The sequence below is a fragment of the Lacerta agilis genome, chromosome 6 (assembly GCF_009819535.1).
Source record: "Lacerta agilis isolate rLacAgi1 chromosome 6, rLacAgi1.pri, whole genome shotgun sequence".
Taxonomy (NCBI): Eukaryota; Metazoa; Chordata; class Lepidosauria; order Squamata; family Lacertidae; genus Lacerta; species Lacerta agilis.
In genome coordinates, this window is record NC_046317.1 from 23,639,188 (window position 1) to 23,660,347 (window position 21,160).

General features: G+C 42.9%; 1 protein-coding gene across 2 annotated transcripts in view; it reads left to right on the plus strand.

The window, feature by feature from the left end:
- Positions 1-21,160, plus strand: part of TGFBR3 (transforming growth factor beta receptor 3) — a 109,660-nt gene that overhangs the window by 82,132 nt on the left and 6,368 nt on the right. The window contains exons 7-13 of one of the 2 annotated variants that reach the window (XM_033151611.1): positions 3,606-3,795; positions 5,107-5,417; positions 6,023-6,172; positions 8,715-8,855; positions 10,088-10,258; positions 15,043-15,339; positions 17,671-17,791. In XM_033151611.1, coding sequence (XP_033007502.1) covers positions 3,606-3,795; positions 5,107-5,417; positions 6,023-6,172; positions 8,715-8,855; positions 10,088-10,258; positions 15,043-15,339; positions 17,671-17,791 — 1,381 coding nt within the window. The remainder of the gene's footprint in view (positions 1-3,605; positions 3,796-5,106; positions 5,418-6,022; positions 6,173-8,714; positions 8,856-10,087; positions 10,259-15,042; positions 15,340-17,670; positions 17,792-21,160) is intronic. The other variant, XM_033151612.1, reaches the window with a different exon arrangement.

The following is a 21,160-nucleotide window of genomic DNA, read 5'->3' on the forward strand; positions in this document are numbered from 1 at the left end:
ATGCTTTTGAAGTTCCATTTCAAAGCAGCTTCACACTTCACAGTTTAATTCCCTCTGCATCCCGTCATCCGATGAACACTGAGAGACAGCACTTTGAACTGTGTTTCCAAGCAGGGCTTTTTTGGAAACGCATGTCAGAGTGAAGGCCGCGCCTCTACCTGTCTCCTACCTGCCATCACCTATGATATCAGGGGTGGGGCAGGTAGGCGCGGTTTGAGGGAAATGGCCCCATGAGCCAAATTAGGAGCCCTTCTGGGCCTAATCGGGCCTCCAGGGTAGAGGTTCCTCGCTCGTGGGTTAGAGCTCTTGTTAAGCAAAATTTCTTGAGGTGTTCCCTCTACAGAATCATCAAAGTCCAAGGGACCTAATGACATCAAGGATCCCTCCACACTGCCTCTCTCCTCCCACCTTCAGTTTATGGCAGCCACCTCTGTGTTGGGAAGCTGGGTCAGCAATACCCCCCCCCCCCAGTCCACTTCACATTGCTGGGCCCTGCTGGCATGCTGCCAATTTCTGATGTCTATTTATACTCCTTAAAATGCATTACTAAAGTGTACTGTTGCTTTGATGTCCCGTTCAATACTTCAATATGTCATACCTTGGAAGTATTTTACAGGCCACCGTTGGAAACTGGATGCTAGACCTGATGTTTGATCAGTTCCAGCAAAGCTTCTTTTAACGTTCTTAATTAAGTTGTGCTTCCAATTATTTGTTTATTAGCTGGGCCACTTTCACTCTTCTGCAATTTTGCTCATGTTTTTTCACTCAGTGGAAACGGCAGGGGTCCTGAGAGGCAAAATTAAGTTGCCTGTGAAGAAAGTGGAAGGAGTTAATTTGGGTTGGTTGTGCTCTGATGTATAAGAATCATAGGAAAGAATATAGACAGGAAAGTCCCATTTCTTTTAGGTTTTGAGGGAGCCTGTGACCTCCAGTTTCGGCTTGACTGAGGCTACAGCTCTAAACATGCTTTTGTGTGGGATGCACCTTCAAGTACACACAAGATCTCACTGAAAGTTGTGGTCCGTTGCACACTTACCTTGGAGTGAGCCCCATTGGATGCAGTTCAAGTTCATTTCACATGTAGGTTTGCACTATTGATCACATATAATTCTTAAGTACAAAATGTACCCTGGAAGGAGCCTTGAGCCAACAGCTCAAGCAAAGGCTTACGTTGATGCCCGTTTGGCTGAATAAGAAGGTATCTTATTCATCCCAGCCACAATTGATCATTGCTTGAAGGTGGTGCTATCAGTTCACCATGTAGAACAGAGAAAACTAGGGCAAAAGGCATCAAGAAGCTGGGTAGAGATGAATCCACATTTTGAATTGCCTTTTTTACTTTCCAAATTTGTTTTGATTAGCCCTAAGCAGTCCCATCTGCAAAAACACCAGTGGAAGATTAGAGATTTAAAAGGTAAAATTCCAAATTCAAACTAACTGCATCTGACCAGTAGGAAAATCCATGTCTAGTTTGAGAATGTGTATTTTTATTTTATAGTCAAGCGTCTCAACATTATGTGCCAGAATAGTGCCAGAACATAAACATAGACCCCGTATGCTCCTATTTGGATACATTAAATCTTAATGGGTCTATATGAATAGAGAGGGACACAGTCCTTTAAAACGGGCAAGTTCCAGTTATGACAATTATATTCTGAAAAATATTTGTTCAGCTGTTTTATCTAACATTTAAAAGAGAGGGAAAGAGCAGGAAATCCGGAAAATTTAGGGATCGTCATAATCTCAGGTCAATCCAAACTTGTCTGCTTATTTGAAACATGTGTAAAAAAAAAAAATTGTATCCAGATTTGAGTCCACTCAAAAGATAGTATTTTGGGCAGAAACAGGGCAGGCAGGCACAGCTCAAGAACAGAAACTCCTCTGCTGCCCACTCCCCAAAAGGCGATTTGCTACCCTTTTTGTTAATGGGTCTCCTTTCAGTACCACCTGCAGCAAACCATTCAAACACATTGAGATTTCAAGATTGCTTGGCATCTTCTGTAGGAGCACCAGAGGAAGCTTTAAAACATGGGGTTTGCAAGGTTCCATTTCTTCTTCATCAGTTGACAATTCATATTGCTAACCTTAATCGTCACAAAAATGCAAATTATTCAGTGCACAAAGAATCAGGGATGGCCTTTTTAGTATTTTGCGGGTTGACCCATGTCCTGATTCTTAAAAAAAGCATTTTGACATGGAGAGGGTATCTTTTCCCTGCTGCTTTTACTCAATAAAGCTGGCTTCCATATTCATCCCCCATAGGCTACGATTGCTGTTTACTATGTGCTAGAAAATACTGGCATCTTATGCAACAGTATATAGTTTATTGACTACTTAATATCGCTGTAGTTAAAATAAATTCAGTAGTAGGCCTCCATATAGCCCATGTATGTATGTAAGATTGTGGAGTGCCCACACTCCTTACCCACATCCACAATTGCATGCACCCCTGAAAGTCTGCCCAAGGGTGAATGTTGCCCTTGGAACCAAAAAAAGGTTGGCCACCCCAGTGTAAAATCAAGGGCCAGTCTAAACATTTCAGTTGCCTAAGGAGGGCCAGTGTGAAGTTGAAACGTTTTCAGTGTAACATTTCCAAACTCGACTATCTTCTGGATGATTTTAGATTACCCCTGAGATTACTGAGGGGTGTCAACTTGAATAAAACATTGGGGGGGGGAGGTAAGCCCCACCCTGCATAGTAGATTACATGATACAGTGTGTGTGAATGGCAATGACCATTAACTTTGGGTGGGCCTGGCCCCCTCAAATATTTTATTAGGTGGGGGGCTGAAGGGATCTTGGCCCCTAGGAGTTGGCTTCTATGAGAGTAATAGACCAACAACTTCTGGAGAACCCTTGACTCGTCTAGCGCAGTGTTCCCCAACCTTGGGCCTCCAGCTGTTTTTGGACTACAGCTCCCATCATCCCTAGCTAGCAAGGCCAGTGGTCAGGGATGATGGGAGTTGTAGGCCAAAAACAGCTGGAGGCCCAAGATTGGGGAACACTGGTCTGGCGCATATTTCAGATTTGCTACATCCAGTAGCAGAGTAGAGGCCATCCATGCAATGAGTCCCTTAACATGTCATGACTGCCAGTGGGACAATCCCAACATTGTTTCAATTAGCTTCCATGTAATTTCCGTTACATGTCAGCCTATACGAGCCCTGGATATGCTTTAGCTCTTACAGCTATTTACAGTCCTTGTTATCCTTCCACATTATCAAGAACTTTTGTTCCTTATCTAAAAATCATTCTGTTGAGAAACAAAGGGCGGGGGAGAGAAAAACAGTTTGTTGTATTTTGACATGACGCAGTGGCTCTAAGTGATTATACTGTCCCAGCAAAGTGTGGGGACGGAGCCTCATCCATGGCAAACCTTTCACAGTTCTGTGGTAGGGAAACGATTTGGTCGTGCGGATGACAAATCAGTCTGCCTGGAAGAAAAGTTCGCTGCAGAAATGATGAAAAGAAGTTGTTGAAAGGAGTTCCTTTTCATGTTATTTTTTAACCCAGAAAGGGGTAAAAATATCAGTTTCCTGACATGGTTTTACAAGACTTGGAAGAGCCTCGTCCAGAATCCTAATGTTATCTCCGTTTCTGCGCAGGCAGCAAACAGTGTTGGCTTTGGAAAGGAAACGGAACGCTCGATGGTGATGACTAAAAACATATTTTCCAATATTCCCTCCTCTCATGAGAGTTTGATTACGTGGGCTTATGATCATGGCTACCATCCAGTTACTTCCTATACAAAAGCACCTGTTGCTAATAGGTTCCATCTACGCCTTGAGGACACTGGTAAGTCAGGAGGCTGGCTTGTATCAAGTATGCAGCAATTTTCTTGAACTCTTCTTGGTCCTTTTCCTCCCCTCAAGAGCCTTGGATTCCCTAAAGCTTTGAGAGTTGTAATGGGAGATATGCTTTGATCAGGAGATACTAGGTTGAATCCAGACTTCCGGGGAGCAGAACCCCACTTACTGGATGCTCTAAATTGGTGCTGGGGAGTGCAGGGGGAACGGGAAATTGATGAAAATGGCCTCCAACCCCCATTTCTCCAGTGGGAGCCTCTGCCAGATCGAAGGCCCTTCTGCAAACAGAAGCGGCCCTTTCATTTGCAGAGGGGCAAGTTTGGATCTAATCCCCTGGGATGAATGTTACGCCGGTGAAATGAAGTTGCTAGCCTTGCAGTTTGATTTTTTGGGAAGGTCACTAGCTTCAGCTAGGGAAACCAAGAATATCTACTACCTTCTGCAGACTTTTTTCTCGCCCCACACCCCGTCTGCTATTTGCCCCTGAAAGTGCTGCATGTATTACCTTCTGGGGGCAAACAGCAGCTTCGTAGGATGTTCTGCAAGAAATGGCAACTCTCCCTGTTCACTGCAGTCCCAAAATATATTGGAAGACTCCCATGCTTTTTTGTTAAGAAAGAGAAGTAGCAGGTCCTATCAGAGTGATCTAATAGCATTTTTGACAGGGCTTGCCAGTGTGGTGCCTGTGGTTGCAATGGTACCCCTAAGGTCTTCCCCTGCCACCCACAAAAGTCTCTGAACCCCCCTGCCACTGCCCCTTATTGTGATAGAATCATAGAGTTGGAAGGGACGTCCCAGGGTCATCTAATCCAACCCTCTGCAGTGCTGGAATCTCAGCTAAAGCATCCATGAGAGATGGCCATTTAGCCCTGATAAAAAACCTCCAAGGAAGGAGAGTCCATCACCTTCCAAGGGAGTCCATTCCACTCTCGAGCAGCTCTTGCTGTCAGAAAGGTCTTCCTGATGTTTAGTCGGAATCTCCTTAAAACTAGATACAACTGAAGGAGCAAGTTGGAAGAGTGATGCTGTTTCTTACTTCCTCTGACATCTCCATGTGTTTTCCAAGGCTCAGATTATTTCCACTGGATCCAACTTTTAACAATATCCCTTGAGAAAGTAGCGTGTAATCCTGCAGGGGAGGCGTGACTGGAAGAACGGTGCACAAAACACTTACTCAGAAATCCCAAAGCATCCACAGGCTTTAAAAGGCTGGCAACCCCGATGTCTTGTGTAGCTTAGCTCAGAGTGAAAAGAAATTAAAGGAACATCGTAACATCTCCAAATTTCTGTCTTTCTCTAGAAGAGATGAATGATGAGGAAGACCATTTCCCACCAGAGCTGAAGGAGTTGCTGCGTGGCGTTAACCCACTGCCAGCTCCACTCGCGCCCTCAAGCGAAGGCGTTAGTTTTGACTTCCACTTCCATCGAGATCATGATGGAAACTTGCCATCAACTGATATGGTGGACACAATTAGGACCAATCGTGGCTTTGAGCACCTCCTTCCAAAAGTCCCAGAACCAGAAGAAGTTCAGGGTAGCGTTCATGTTGCCCTGACGGTGAAGTGTGATGACACGTCCATGATTGTAGCTGTAGCAAAAGACTCACTGGAGGTTGGTATGATCTCTTAATTTCACATTGGAACAAACCAGGATAGAGTGATTTGACTATTGAATAAACTATGGAGTGTGTTGTGTATTAAACGAAACCCCCACAGCTACAAGGGAACATATGGTTGACATTATCTGCCCAACCAGTGATCAGTCCTCTGCTTTTGTCCCAAGGCTGTCAAAGGACTGCATGCACTGCAGCTGGAATTGTGAACCAGTTGTTCCCGTTTAAGTCAGAGCCAAAACTTAAAAGATGATTAAAATATGCTCCAAAATGCATTATCTTCTTTTCTCCCTTTGGAAAATAAATCATCTAAAGTTACAGACAGTCATCCCAGCGGGTCTCTCAATAAAATGAAACACTGCAATGGTGCTCTGGTGTTTTATTTTGTGCATACAATACTTACCTTTCCACCAGACTGAATATTCTATAAACTAACTAGTCTGCACTTTTGGAGGGCAATCTTTTAATACAGAATTTTGCAAGATGGTAAATAAAAATGCTTAATAGTCAGATTTTTTTTTTAAAAAAAAACCATCGCTGTCATTTTGAGCCCTGATTTGTAGCTTGGGGTGTAATTTTGCATCGTGATCTCTCCCTTTTTTAGGCTAGCGGTTACATCGGGACACAACTCTCTCTGCTGGATCCTACATGTAGAGCTAAGACAAACAAGACCCATTTTATTTTGGAGTCATCGCTGCATGATTGTGGGACTCAACGAATAGCCTATGCCTTGGATAACGTGTATCTGAACTCTGTGAGTCTATTACAGCAGAAATAATTGTCTGTATCTTGCAATCATAGGGTTGTTGTTGTCCTGGTGATACTTTATTTCTTGTTAAAAAAAAAAAACCTAAACATGATAGAAAGGCAGGCTTAACAGCAAGAAGTCCCTGTCATTTCATGTATATGAATGCAATTTCAGGCATATTTTCTTGAGTAATGGCTTCTCGCTTTTTTCTCCTACTTTGGGAGGTAAATAGCTTTCCACAGTAGATGAAAAGCAATGAGCTTACATTGATGGAGCATGGGCATCTATTTTTTCTCTTATGGAATGGGAAAGCAAAAGTAGCTAGTATCTCTGCTTGCATCCTCTTTCTGCCCCACTTATTCTAGCAGAAATGCAGAATCCAACTTCACTGCATTTGCCCAGCCAGGTAAACTCAGCTGGGCTAATAGGATCTGCTTCCTGTTGTTGGGAGAGAAAGCAAGGCAAGACCTGCTAGCTGTTATTCTTTGTTTAGAACAGAACCCACTACATTTCAGAGACAAATCTGGAGGGTCCAAAGTAACTACTAATCTCCAAGTATGTAATGGGAAGAGAGACAGCCCAGTGTGGGGCCTTCAGAACAGAGAGATTCTGTGCTGCACTGGACATGCTTAACTGATTTTTCATGCTCCCAGAAGGGAGGTGAAGAGAAACAGTGCCACTTCCACAGCAGAAGTCTGGTTACCCATCAAACAATACATCTTTCCCTTTTCTGCAAGAGTGCGAGAGAAGGCCGCAAAGCCAGCTGTCTTGCCTGAGCGCCTAGAGGCAATTCTTCCAACCAGGAGAGTGGCTATTTACAAGCCTGGATTAATGTTCTTGAATCTAGTGGTGTTTAGGATGGAAACAGACAGCTTGCATGTCTTATAACATCTAGTTCCTTTCTCAGGATCAGACTAGATCTGTAAGAGTTCTCCTATTGTTGTTCAAGCGAGTTGTTGTTGTTTTTGTTACATATGAACAGTGGTTCAGTAAGTAATAGCTTGTTTGAGGGCCTGAACTTGGCACATCAACCTGGCAGCTCTCAAATAAGTTTCCATTGTAAAGAAAAACGTATGGCATGGTTACCTAGCACACACTAGTTTTTGTTAAGTGCATTTAAAGTTACGGTTAATATATGTTCAGCACCTGAAATTTGAATCCAAGTGCATAATCTGATTTTCCAAGTAGCTAAGCAGGTATGCAAGAAATCATACGCCACTTCTAAGATTTCTATCTTTAGCACTAGCTCAACATTTTCACAATGATCGTGAATAGATGTTGGCCAGCTCAGGTTAACAGAAAGGGACATCTCTTGGCTTATGAGATTTCAGCACATAGTGGCAATTTTGGCATATACTGAAGGGCTTATTGTCCAACTCAAATACAGTGCAGGCAACCTGATCAGACATAACCTAGTCCAATTTTAAAAAGAGAAAAACTCCAGAAATCCTTTATTTGGCCAGACCTTCTGGCTGTTGATCTAGAGATGTACCCAACCAAAAACCATGGATCAACAGGCTGTGGAAAAATGCACATCTGGATCTCAATTCAGCAGTTGCCCCGCCATTTTTAATGGTGGGTTAACCCAAAACATGCCAAGACTTAAGTTTTACTCAAGATCCAAAGCTCAGATTTTTTTCTGAGTACTGAATCTCAGGCCAGTTTCAACACCATCAAAGCAGATATAGAATTACGCAGTAAACGCCTGAAAACAGTACAACTGCTCCTTTGGATAGCAACAACCCCGACATCTGAGCAAACAGATGAAATTGAGTTAAGGAAAAGCTGAATAGTCAGGAAATGCAGAGGAAGGGAATATGTGGGGAATGTTTGTGTATGAAAAGTGGGCAGGAGATGCCTAACGCAGCCCAGTGTGGGAGTTATAGCAGGATACAGAAATGAGAAGGAAAACTAGAAAGCAAAAGAACTATTTTAAAGGAAGGGTTAGAAATGTATGTACGTTAAAAAAAGAACCGCCATGTCAAAACTCTTGGCCCAATTGTATCTTGTGCTGATTTACTGAAAAGTAGGGTGTATACCAGTCCAGTCCAGTGAGCCATTGCTTGTTAACAATGCTGAGTACATAGCTTTACCAGAAGCAGAGCTGGGGCTGCTGGTATCTTCATCTACATACCAGTGCCCAGACTGCAATACTTTTATTGCTCAAGCAGGCTCCAGATTTGGAAACAAGCTGAAGGCATTTCCTTTTACTTGCTCCAAGCTTGCCTTTAGAGTTTCAGTGGTGGGCTTATTGGAAAGATGGGGGTTCAAATCACTACTAAGTCAGTGCTGATCTTGCACCAGTCACAGCCTCACTTACTGCACAGGGTGTGAGGATAACAGGGAAGAAACCACCTTGGAAGAGCAGGGTGCAGATGGGTTAAACAGTAATCCCTGTAAGGGTGCTCTGATAATACGATTAGCTTTTCCCACAAGCAATGTTTCTTGGTCCATGTTTCTGACTCAAGGGGGCAAGTGAGGTGGAACTCCTCCCCAAACAGCTTTGATAGAATGGCATGTTTTCTACTCTTTTCTTTCTTTGTCAAAGATTGTTATCCATGTGCCGTCACCAATTGAGGCCAGTGGTTGGGCGGTTGACTATGAAGACATGGAATCAGGGGATAACGGATTCCCTGGGGACACTGATGAAACAGACGTCGTCATTTCCAGCAGGACTGAAATTGTTCGGGTATGTAACAATTATCCACAGTCTGGCTGCATAAAGAAAATTTGGAACAGGGGCGAAACTCACTATGACCTTGACTCTCAGAGTGTGGAGTGAATCGTCCCAGTGGTGCACAGGCAGTTGTGAGCTGAGACACTAACTTCTCCTGATGCCTATGCAGTATATGCCTTCATGTACACCCCCCCCCAAAAAAAAAAACCACCAGAGAAGCGCAGAATCCAGAGGTAGCAAACCTTTTTGCTTCCTTTTCAAAGCAGTTCTAGAGGCTTTCTGCCCATGCCCTTGCATGGTGAACAGTAACAACTTCCCCATGATTTTTTCATTTTTAATCCTTTATAAGCCTTTTGTCCTCTTTGTTGTGTGCCCTAAAAACCTCAAAGCATGCCATGAGCCCATATTGATTTAGTCCTCCTTTCTGTCCCCCTTCCCTGCAAAAAAAAAAAAAAAAAATCTGTCCGTTGTTGGGCTCTGGAGGAAAGTGAGGACCCTTAAAGTTTCTGCTTTGTTCTGTGTACGTATAGACTAGATGGGAGTGATTTTCTTTTATCATGAAAGAGTCAGAAAGTAGCCATGTTAGATTGCTGTGGAGGAGTGTGTGGGGTTGGGGGGGCGTGTCATTGTAGTACCAGACATGGGCAAATTAGAAAGCCAAACAGAACAGGAGGAAGGAATCACTTCTTAATCAAGCACTGAAGAAATAGTTGGACCTTGGCAATTTTTCCATTTTTGTGAACCACTATTTATTTCCAAATACTGTATTGAAATAAACACTTCTGTATACTGGTCTATATCCTTTTATGTGAGTGTGCTGATTGTATGTGTTGGCAAAACACTATGGCTTTAATTCAATGTCTTGCTCCTCCAGTTGTTCTGTCTCCTCCCCCAACCCCCATAGAGCCCATTCCAGGGGGTGCACAGGGGAAGGAGAGGAGGAAAGTCCCATCGCACAAGCAGAAGTCATAGAATCGTAGATCAGTGTTGGAAGGAACCCTGAGGATCCTGTAGTTCAGCCCCCTTCAATGTTGGAAAATGTAGCTGTCCCTTATGGGGATCAAACCTGTGGCCTTGGTGTTATCAGCATCATGCTCTATCTAACTGAGTTAATTAAAGTCCCTACACAAGACTTCGCTGACGAGGCTGGTTAGATGAATCCCTCTGCCCCTATGACCCCCCAACAGCCACAATGTTATTTCTCCTCCCTGCAGCCTTAATTTGTTTTGTTTTTCTTGCTTTAGTTCAACTGCACATTCCACCAGCTGAAAGCTCCTAAATCTCCTAAGTTCTATTCACCTGAATCGCGCATCGGCAATGTCACCTTCGGCATGGAACTTTACGAAACAGGCCTCTTCCGTACCCCAACCCAAGGGTTCTTCTCCGTTGCAGAGAACGGCCAGATTTTTGTTGAGGTAATGAACTGTGACAGAAATGGAAATCCATGAAATGTTCTCCCAGAACATGGGAGCTCAGCTAAGTCTGTTCTTGCCTGCCCTGAGCTGCAACTGCGCTGTCGCCTCAGGCAGACAGATGTATTCTCTTGCGGTTTCTGAAAAGGGAAATTGTAGAGATCATGAGAGAGAGAGAGAGAGAGAGAGAGAGAGAGAGAGAATGCTTTTTGTAGCAGAGACCAAAGACTCCTCTCTCAGCATGGACAAGCTCAATGCAAATACATGTGTCACCCTCGTCAAAACCTCTGTGAAAGAGCAGCCATTGAAGACGGTTGGCTCTTTGGCAAAGTACAATCAAAACATTTTTCTAACATTAGTACAAAGAGCCATTGGCAAAGCATAAGAATCCATTTTGTTTAGCAGTGTGGCTTAATTCCACCTGCAAGAGAGCAATATTTTCTGTCCCAGACCTTAGGCAAAGCTGGATTGAGACCCAGATGTTTATAATGCTGCCCTTCCCCCAATGAGTTCTCTATTGCCACTCACACACTTGTATCCTCATATCAACCCTGGGAGATGGATTAGGCTGAGAGTGAGAGGGACTGGGCTTTGCGGATGTAACCAGCCCTTGTTTGATTCTAACCATTACACCACACTGACTCTTGTGCTGTTGGAAAGTTCACACAGCTGCACTGAGCTGGAGAGACAACAGGTACAAGGCAATATCCCAGATCTGGCTACGCTCACTATGGGTTTGGGCATGGAAGTACTTAACCACATATATGTCCTGCTCTTACTACTGTTGTTGTTGTTGTTCAGTCGTTCAGTCGTGTCCGACTCTTCGTGACCCCATGGACCAGAGTACGCCAGGCACGCCTATCCTTCACTGCCTCTCGCAGTTTGGCCAAACTCATGTTAGTAGCTTCAAGAACACTGTCCAACCATCTCATCCTCTGTCGTCCCCTTCTCCTTGTGCCCTCCATCTTTCCCAACATCAGGGTCTTTTCTAGGGATTCTTCTCTTCTCATGAGGTGGCCAAAGTACTGGAGCCTCAACTTCAGGATCTGTCCTTCTAGTGAGTACTACTGTACTTCCCTACAAACTGGAAGGGGCAGCATGGGACAAGTGTGCACATGGAACAAGTGTTTGCACTGCTGTGGTCTTGACTCTCACTGGCTCAGTGATGTGCCCCCTGAATGTCTGATGTCTCCTTCATTTCCCATGTTTGACTGAACAGCCCTACCCAGTCACACTACTTTTTTTAGTGCCCTCTCCTCTCCTCTCCTCTCCTCTCCTCTCCTCAGAAAATAGACAAAAAAGACTCCAGAGAGTCGCTGAATGATGGGATTTTTACGAATACAACTGCAGGGGGGGGGGTTGACAGACACTGCTAGGATACAGTTTTGGATTTTAGAGTTCAGAAAGAAATGGTGGGAGGGCTCTGCCTACCTTGCAGTTGTGACCATCCTCCCATGATGGCCCCAGGGATACCCTCCCAGGCAGGCCCACTAAGTGGGGCTGGGCAGCTGGGTACACTTGCCCCGGGCCTCAGAGGGATAAGTTGGCAGCCCTGCTAGGGGCCTGCCAGACTTACACTGTCATGTTTGAGTTTACAGCTTTATTCTAACAAGACTCCCGCCTCAGACCAGCTCCGCACACAATTGTGACCCTGATTGGAAATCCCTTTAAATGCCATTAAATGGATTAGAAGGAAAATATTCACGGGAAGGACCACTCCCACTTTTATGTTTGGGTGCACTTTTAACTTATTAGTATTAGTATTAGTATTAGTATTAGTATTATTAAAATGTGCATACTGCCCTATACCCGCAGGTCTCAGGGAGGTTCACAGGATAAAATCACAAGCTAAAAGCATGAAATACACAATCAAAATAAAAATGTAACAACCCAATAAACAACCCATTTACCTACTTGAATTGTTTCCTCAGCTTCCAGCTATACAAATGAGTTCCTTTGCAATTTGTATGTTGCGCCCCTCTCCCCCCACCCCCACTGTGGCATTTGCAGCATTGTGTAATGCTGCTCTGGTACACCTCAGGCACCACAGTCTCCAGGCCCGAGATCAGGAGCGTGTACCACTGTGGCATGCAACTAGCAATACTTTTGTGGGAGCAGTTGGAACGGCCCCTGGGGAGGAGCTGCATATTGGATGCTCTCTTCCCTGTCTCAAGAGCTCTAGTCCATCTTGCCATCAGCACCAACAATTTGTTGCATGGCAAATGGGCTGTGTGCTCTCCCAGGCTCTGAATATGCTTGAATTTTGCCTGGACTCAGCTTCCGGCTCTGGCACAAAGAGTAGTGCCAGGGAATGGAGAATGTGTGTGGATTGTGCCCTAGGTCACAAAACTGAAGCAGCACTGAAACACAGTTCAGATGGCCCGGGTGTTTTTTAAACAGTTTGTTTTTACACTAATAAAAACGGTAATTTCTTTTGTCATTATTGGATGAATCCCACTGACTCCAGATCTCCAGTTGGCCCAACTGTTAGTTCTTTGGACAGATGTTCTAATTTTTTCATCACCTGTCCTGGCACAAGCTCTGTTTTCGTCTTTCTACACAGTGGAAAATTTATATCTGTGCCCGACATCTGTTCCCCATCCCACAGTGACAGAAATTATTTTTTTGTTTTGTTTTCAAAATGCTAGTCTGTACAGTCAATAAATTGTCTGTGATATAATCTACAAGAACTCTGTTTCTTTCCTCTGCACAAACACTTAGAACAGATTTGTTTTCTTTATTTACACGCAATGCATAGGGACCTCTGCTTCACTATCCTTGGAATAATAGCCTCGGTTTCTTTTATTTTGAGAAAATGGATTATTTAAAATTATAACCTGAATTGTCGCAAGGGCAAAGGATTCATAATAGCAATTTTATGTACAGTTCCTCTTACTGATGGGCCTACTCTCTGTATGAGACAGAGCAGAGAGTTTTGGTCCAAAGTAAAAATTTAAAAGTTAATTCCAATAATATGGAAGTAGGCCATTGGCAGTTGCCATTTTTTTAAGGACAGTAGTTTTGCCCCTTTAATAACGGTATGAAGTCAAAAATTCACAGAACACACACACCATATTTGCCTTTCAATGAAAGACCGTTCTAAGTAGAGGTGGAATAGTTCCCCATTGTAGTGTGCTACTCCAAGTAACTCTCAAACACAAGGGTAGCCAATGTGTTCCCATCCAGAGGATGTTGGACTACAACTCCCATCAGCCCCAGCCAGCATGGCCAAGGCTCAGGGATGATGGGAGCTGTGGTCCAACAACATCCAGAAGGCCCCTTATTAGCTATACCTGCTATTTCAAATGGGTTGATAGCATGCAGTCTTCAGGCTCTTGTTTGCCCCTATAAGAATACCTCATGTTTAAAAACTAATAAAAAAAACTCACCCTAAGTTTCTAACTCTTATGGTTGCAGAGAAGTGCTTAAAGAAAACAAGGAAGCAAGTAAATATAGGCTAAATCCTGTTAAGTGTTATGCACTGCCATCCTAAGCAACTTTACTCAAATAAGTGCCATTGTGCTCAATAAGGCATGCTTACTCCCTAGTTAGTGTGTTTAGGATTGCAGCCAAAAGCTGTCATAATTTCTAAATCCTATGTCTCAAGTTTCCTTGAGGATGAAGTGGGTTTTCTCTTCAGTTTTCCAAAGTAAGATTTTTTTTTAACTGCCATTTTTTGAAGCAGTAGTTGGGCATCACATGTGGCATGTCAAATACACATGCCAACTAGTTATCCTTAGCAGCAACCATCTGTTTTGTATTCTGATTCTGACATAGAGCTTAAAGCTGATTAAATTGCCCTTTGCTCTAGGTCCTCTTCCTTGGATGTCTAGTATATGAAGGTAATTTCATATCCAGAGCACATATGGCGCCATAATTACAATGGTATGGTTTCACTGTTGGGTGTTGCTCCAATACAACTGCTATTCCTCAGGCAGTGTTGGGGTATTTGGGGCGGTATGGAATCATTTGTCAAGGCACAGTCGCTACATTAGCACATCACATGAAGCCATGCTTGTTTTAACCATGGTTTGTTAGATAACCTAGGATAAGTCTAACTGACAAGCAAAGTGACCGTAGCTTGTTTTGCCTACGTTTGGTTTTGTTTCCTTATGTTTCTTGCCTTGCACTTCCCTAGTCATGTGAGCCTCTGGAAAGGGCCATCAAAACAAACCAGGATTAAGCAAAGTTCTGACATTACATGAAACCATGGTTAATGTAAGCCAAAATCCATAAGCAATCTTCAGGCTCTGGTGTATCATCCACAAACAAGCCATAGTTGGCTGCAATGGGTTTAGATGTACAGATAAACCAAAATGAAGCTAAACAAGCCATGGCTTAGAGTTTATGTGTTAACCAGGCCAGGTGCAAGGTTTGTTTGTGTCAAACACACCTAACCTAATCTCTGCTTTTTATATATTGCTACAATCCCCTTTTTTGGACTCCTAGCATGAAGAAGTTTCATTGCATTGTGCCATTTAAATGTGTTTACAGACACCTTGATTTTGAAAGATTCTTAGTGCTATGAAACCATTTCAAATGCAACAACTTTTTAACCGTGCTTCCGCAATCTACTATTTAGAAAGTGGAGATTAGGCAAAGGTGGAAATATTTTCACTGGAATTTCCAGGTGGGTACAAGGAACAAATGCCTATGAGCCAAGGCTAGCAATCTCTGATTTACTTTTCTGCTGTTATCACACCTGCACTGCAAAGCATTAAAAATGTCGATGTTTCTAAGCCAAATGCAACATATTAATTACAAATTCTGTTTTCTTCCTGCTGCAGATTTCTGTGACCAAGGCTGAAAAATCCCTGAGCTTTGCAATCCAAACCTGCTTTATATCTCCACATTCATACCCTGATAAGATGTCGGAGTACACCATTATTGAAAACATTTGTCCTAAAGATGAATCTGTAACATTCTACAACACCCCAGCTAATTTTCCAATGCAAAATGCACAGATGGAGAGAAAGCGGTTTAGCTTTATGTTTAAGTCTGTATTCAACACTTCCCTTCTCTTTCTTCATTGTGAGGTGACTTTGTGCACAAAGAAAGAAAAATATACTCGAGAGCTGGCCAAGGTCAGTATTTGATAAATTTCCTTAAGATTTAGAACACTCAGCTTGCATTTAACATGGAAGACAGTGGCCATCTTGGGCCTAAACTGAAAGACACAAATGTAGGTTAAAGACTGCTAGGGTTGATCTAGCAGCTATAGACTGGTACCTATATGAGTGAGGTATAGCATGGAGGGATCGCTAACAAAACCAATTAAGTAGGGTTGCTATATTCCCCAAAATGGAAAAATCAGGACAAAGTTGTTGAGGTTGTTTGTTTGTTTGGTCAAAGTTGTTGAGCCCTGGTTGCCATACGTCTGGATTTTGCCAATTCAGCAGTTTTTTGTTTAAGAAGCTAAGCTTTCCACAATAATCACGTGAAGCTATATTTCTGGGATCTCAGGCTGTTAAAACATAGAGGTGTGACTTCATATGATGGGAATTTAGTTTCCTGGAGGCCTTTTGGCTGACACGGGAAATGTCACTTCTGCAGCAAATCTTTACATTGGAATTGTGGCTGCCAGGAACCATTTGGCCGCCTCGCGTAACAATAGGTTGCTGTTGTTGCTATAGAATATTTTCCTTTTTCTAAATGCTGCATATACGTGTGGAATAGGACCATATTATATTATCCCTGCACTAAAGATAAAGAGCTGAAGCTGTGAGTTAGTTGCGTGCCTATTTTTGACCGGTAAATTCGAACTGAGCACTTGCAAGCTCACAGCTCACTCTCCTAACCAATGTTCTAGCTCTCCATAACATATGGTGACTGAAGCTTTTGTGCCTAAAGTGTCACATGTACACCCAAGTGTGTATTCTAGATATAAATGTAAGCATATCCCCCCATCGCACCAACCCCAAAATAATATAGCAGTCAACCATATATAAATATTAATTCATTTATGAATGATTGCAATTAGCAGCATTGGGAGAGTATTTATTGAGTTTTTCCCTGTGAGAACTGCTGTGGCTCTTGACAGCACGATGAGCATTTTCTACTAAATGGTTACAGGTGATAAACAGAAATTGCTTTCCACTATTGGAGTGGTCCAAATTTATTCAATGCTCTGGCATTAGCTGTAAACAATGCATTAGCATTAATTTTCCAGATCCTGCTGAGATATAATAACACTATTGTTTTTGAAATTCCATGTGTGAATTATTAGGTTGACCTGCCTTATGAGGATTTTGAAGGGAAATAGATGAGTGTTTTGACTTGTTTTCTGCATTCCTTTTATTGCTTGTCCTGCATTTGCATAGAAAATTCATTGCTATGGAAGCATTCAGCATATCTGTGTGGTGAAGGGATTTTTTCCCCCTGAGGAGAAAAGCTTTTCATTTGTTTTAAGTGGATAAGATCACCCTTTCTCAAATAAGTATACTTTCATATCAATCTTCTCTGGTTGTGTCATTTGGTAGAATTCATCATGGGAGTGGGACCCTGACATTGTGAGTTTCTCTGCCCATAAGTCACATCAGTAGCTTTAGCTGGTAAATATTTTGGGGGGGGGGCAGGGCGCATACAATATCCCTGCCCTGACTTGCACAGTAAACTGTGCAAAAACAAGATGCTGACAGGAAGCAGGGGACAGAACGCTTTCTAAGATGAGATCAAGGTAAAGGACCCCTGGACGGTTAAGTCCAGTCAAAGGCGACTATGGGGTAAGGCACTCATCTCGCTTTTCAGGCCAAGGGAGCCAGCGTTTGTCCGCAGACAGCTTTCCAGGTCATGTGGCCAGCATGACTAAACTGCTTCTGATGCAACGGGACACCATGATAAATGCCAGAGCACATGGAAACACCATTTAACTTTCCGCCACAGTGGTACCTATTTATCTGCTTGCATTGGTGTGCTTTCAAACTGCTGGGTTGGCAGAAGCTGGGACAGAGCAACGGGAGCTCACCCTGTTGCACGGATTCAAACCGCCAACTTTCCAACCGGCAAGCCCAAGAGGTTCAGTGGTTTAGACCACAGCGCCACCACGTCCCAGAATGCTTTCTACAGCATTGCCAAAGCAACATCTGGACCAGTTTCTTAATACATAGGATTGGGCACAGAAAGAGCTACACCAGAGATTGCATTGCATGGAGGAGAACCTTGGCAACCTCGATGGCTGATGGGTCTTATAAATAATCTAAATATTGAGGCAGTGTTTCCATCTTGAAATGCAGCTGCTGGGGCTTCCTTGGAGTATGATTGCCATGACTTGGGGTTGTGATAATACTTTGTTGACTATTCCTTAAACATCTCTGACTGCTGCTGATAGCGAAGCAGCTGTGCGCCTATTCTGATAATGCAGCAGTTTTAAGTGAGCCCCTGATCTCACAAGCCACATGTTCTCTTCATCCCTCTAGTGCATCCCTCCTGATGAAGCCTGCACCTTTCTTAGTGTTGATATGATCCTAGCAATGATGCAGAATAAGAAAACCTTCACCAAACCCCTTGCTGTGATATCTCATAAAGGGAAGCCAGAAGGTACTGAATACATTTTGAATCTTATTAACGGAAGTGCATTTCTTCAGACAATGTGTTAATACTTGATTTAAGCCCCCTCCCCCTTTTAAAGGCTCCAGGCACATAGAGTTTTGTTATATGGCATTATTGTTCCCAGGCTACAGGGCGCCATCGTCTTTGAGCGCTAACATTTGCTTGCTCTTTTATCTCCCATACATATTTATGAAAATGTAGTTTGGCTGGGAAAGAAACGCATTTCTGATGCTTTATAACAATATGGGATTCGTAAACATTAAATAATTCTGTGCAATTGCTTCCAGCAGTTCATTATTGCTGAGGCCCCTAAAACTTGTATGTAAATATTTATTTAGGCACCATAATTACAGTGGAACTTCTAATGTAAAAATATTAAAGGATGGTACAGTATATTGTTGTAAAGAGGGCGGCCACAGGGAGCATGGCTTCACCAGCCAGAGCCTAGAAGGCTTCCACATTTTTTCTCCCTATAGGAAAATGAGCTGCTTTTGAAACAAGCTGGGCACTTCCAAAAGCAATTCTGTGTGGCGCAGGATGTGATTCAAATAAAATAATTAAAAAGATATTCAGCCCTTGAGGCCTTCTAAATAGTTATTTGGATCCCGTCCACTGTGTGGAAGTGGGGGCCATTACAGTGGGCAAGTGGTTTATCGTCTTGGATGTGTGTTTCTCCTGCACACACTTTCCCCACAAGCCAAGTGCCATTTATGTGTAAGACCTAAGCCTGTTTGGAGTTGCGGAAGGTAAGTATTAGGATAATACTTTTTAAATGTTCTGATTGTTCTTCGTGGTTGATGTGGCCTCAAAGGGAAAAATAACTATTATGTCAAATTGTTCACCAGTAGACTCATGCTTCAGGGCCTTTCTTCAATTTTTATTTTTATTTATTTTTTTTGCCATAATTGACCATCTGTGGGTTGTTCAGGGAATAATTTGTCCTGCTTGTGTTTGCAAAAATCAATTCTTTGTATGGTAAACAGTGGAGAAATAACCGTTAACAGTACAGTCCTCTGTGCAAAATACCCTTTCCTTGGTCCCCTTTGACAACAGCAGCAGCAGGGATGCATATTTAAACTTATTTTTAAGACCTTTCAGTAAGCATCAGCCTTGCCTGCTCTTGTTTAGTGTTCACATGGCAGTTTAATTAGAGGGTTTCAGTGGTTTCGCTTGGAGATCAAAATCTTTCACTTGCATGCTAGGGCTGTTTGAAATTCTGGAATGCTTTCCAGGAAGATTTAAAAGCCGAGGATCAGCACTCCTTTAACCTCAGTCCTGCCGAGCGTGCTTTTTGGATGTTTCGGCAGTTCATGGGACACTATAGAGCATTGCTTGGGGGACTTTGGGGAGCAACTGTTTCTGTTTAGCAGCATGAGGCTGCACTGAGTCTTGCAGCTTTTTCTTTTCTTTTGGTCTCAACGCAAATGAATCCAACTGAGGATAATGCCAAAATATTTGATCTCCAAGCAGTAGAATTAAAAATGCATGGCTGTTTAAGTCTTTCTAGGCCTGCTCTGCAGTCTTCTATTGATTTCAGTAACTGGAACAATCCACTTGGGGATGGATAGTAACTTGGGTGGCAATTCTAACTCGCTAAGGAATTTGGTGCTGGGCTTTTTCAGTTCCTTGCTATTTTTTATTTTGCAACTAGATAAGAAGACAATAGTGTGATACAGAACATGGTGCACAGAGGTCAGGCTGGATTAATTGTGAAATGTTTGGTGGAATTTTTCAGCTGTCCAGCGTGGTGGGCAATAGCGTATGGATAATGTTTCTTTGTTGGCATGCATCTTCTCTATCCTGAATCAAAGCATCCTTTCTTGGGGTTAACTGCCCTTGTGAACGAACAGCAAGCCTTAGGAAAGGAATGGTAGTAGGTCTGCAAAACTCCTAAACAAGAGCATTTACATCTCCAAGAAGTTGATAATCATCTACTTTGATGCAAAGCAGGCCAGCTATTGTGTGTAGTGTTATATTATTGGATCCATTCCTGTTAGATCGGCACCAGAAGCCAAACACGAGAGGCTTGAAGGCTCTGTAGACACGGAGTCGGAACAGAACGTCCAGTTCAGGATGTCTGCAGTCCCCTCCACAAGTCACACACGTGACACCCATTAGTACTGATGGGGTGGTATGTCGCATGTCTGGGAGAAAACAAACCCTGCCAGGTTTTGTTCTACAATGCTCTTTGCTGCAGGCTCAGCTCACTGCCTTATGGAACCAGACCCCAATGGAATTCGTCAAGCACTTCGGTCCCTCTGACGCAGAGCCAGCTCATGGTTTTCTTTTAACCATCCACTTTTGCAAGGTTCCTGCGTCCTAGTATTTCTCACTCATTCCACACTGCAGCAGTGAACACATGTGTGATGATATGGGATGTTAGCAAATAATTTTATGATGCAAGTGTAATTAAATAATCACATTGCAGTGGAGCAATTTGATAAATTGGCACCTATCGTAGGTGGAAAATGAAAGACAGCTGTCCCTGTGATGGTCACCTATTGAACAGTGTCCATAATATAACTTAATACAAGGGAAGCTCCTTTCCTTTAAGCGTGAGAATTTTCAATCATTTCAATAATTTTGTATCATTTCCTTGCTTATCCACATGAATGCTGAATTAACTACTTAAAAAACAAAATTAAAAGTCCACCAAGTCTAATATATGCAAGGCTACCTTGTCTCCTATTGCATTCTTTCCACTTTAAGGATTCCTTCTCTTTGAAGCATGTTCAGTTGCACTCCCCAGGATTAACAAAACAGCTCATGTTAAGGGTTTGTTGTTGTTTTTTTAAATAGGACAAATAAGTTTAGGCTACGGCAAGGTTTATTTGAAAAGTTGTAGGATCACGGTGAGCAGGGAGGTGCTGCTGCTGCAAGGAATGATGTGTCCCATTGTTCTTTACAAACCGTCTTGCCCTTATTCTCCACAGATAAACGGTATTGTGTGGGTCAGCCATTACGTAATAGGTATGGATTGCTGCTCGAATCCTGTTATGCTTAGAAAGAGCAAGGTGCATGAGGCTACTGCTCCTGCACACAGGAAATGAATAAGATGTGGGTCCCAAATCCATCATCAACTGGAAGGAGATGCCAGCAAAAGGGGATGAAGAGCTGTTGTAGGAGAAAACCAATAGCAGCTGGGTGGAGATGCTTTCTCCTATGTAACACCACTGTATGCATGTTTTGAGAGGGAAATTGGTTTTCTCTCTGTACACCCTAATCCAGGCTGAATCAGTTCTGACCAGGTTTCATAATATATTGCAGACTCTGCACTGGAATTGCTGATGTAGTGTATAAAATTCTGCTGAAGCGAGGATCATTCATCTCTGTCTTTTTCCTCAACTTTCTTTTTTT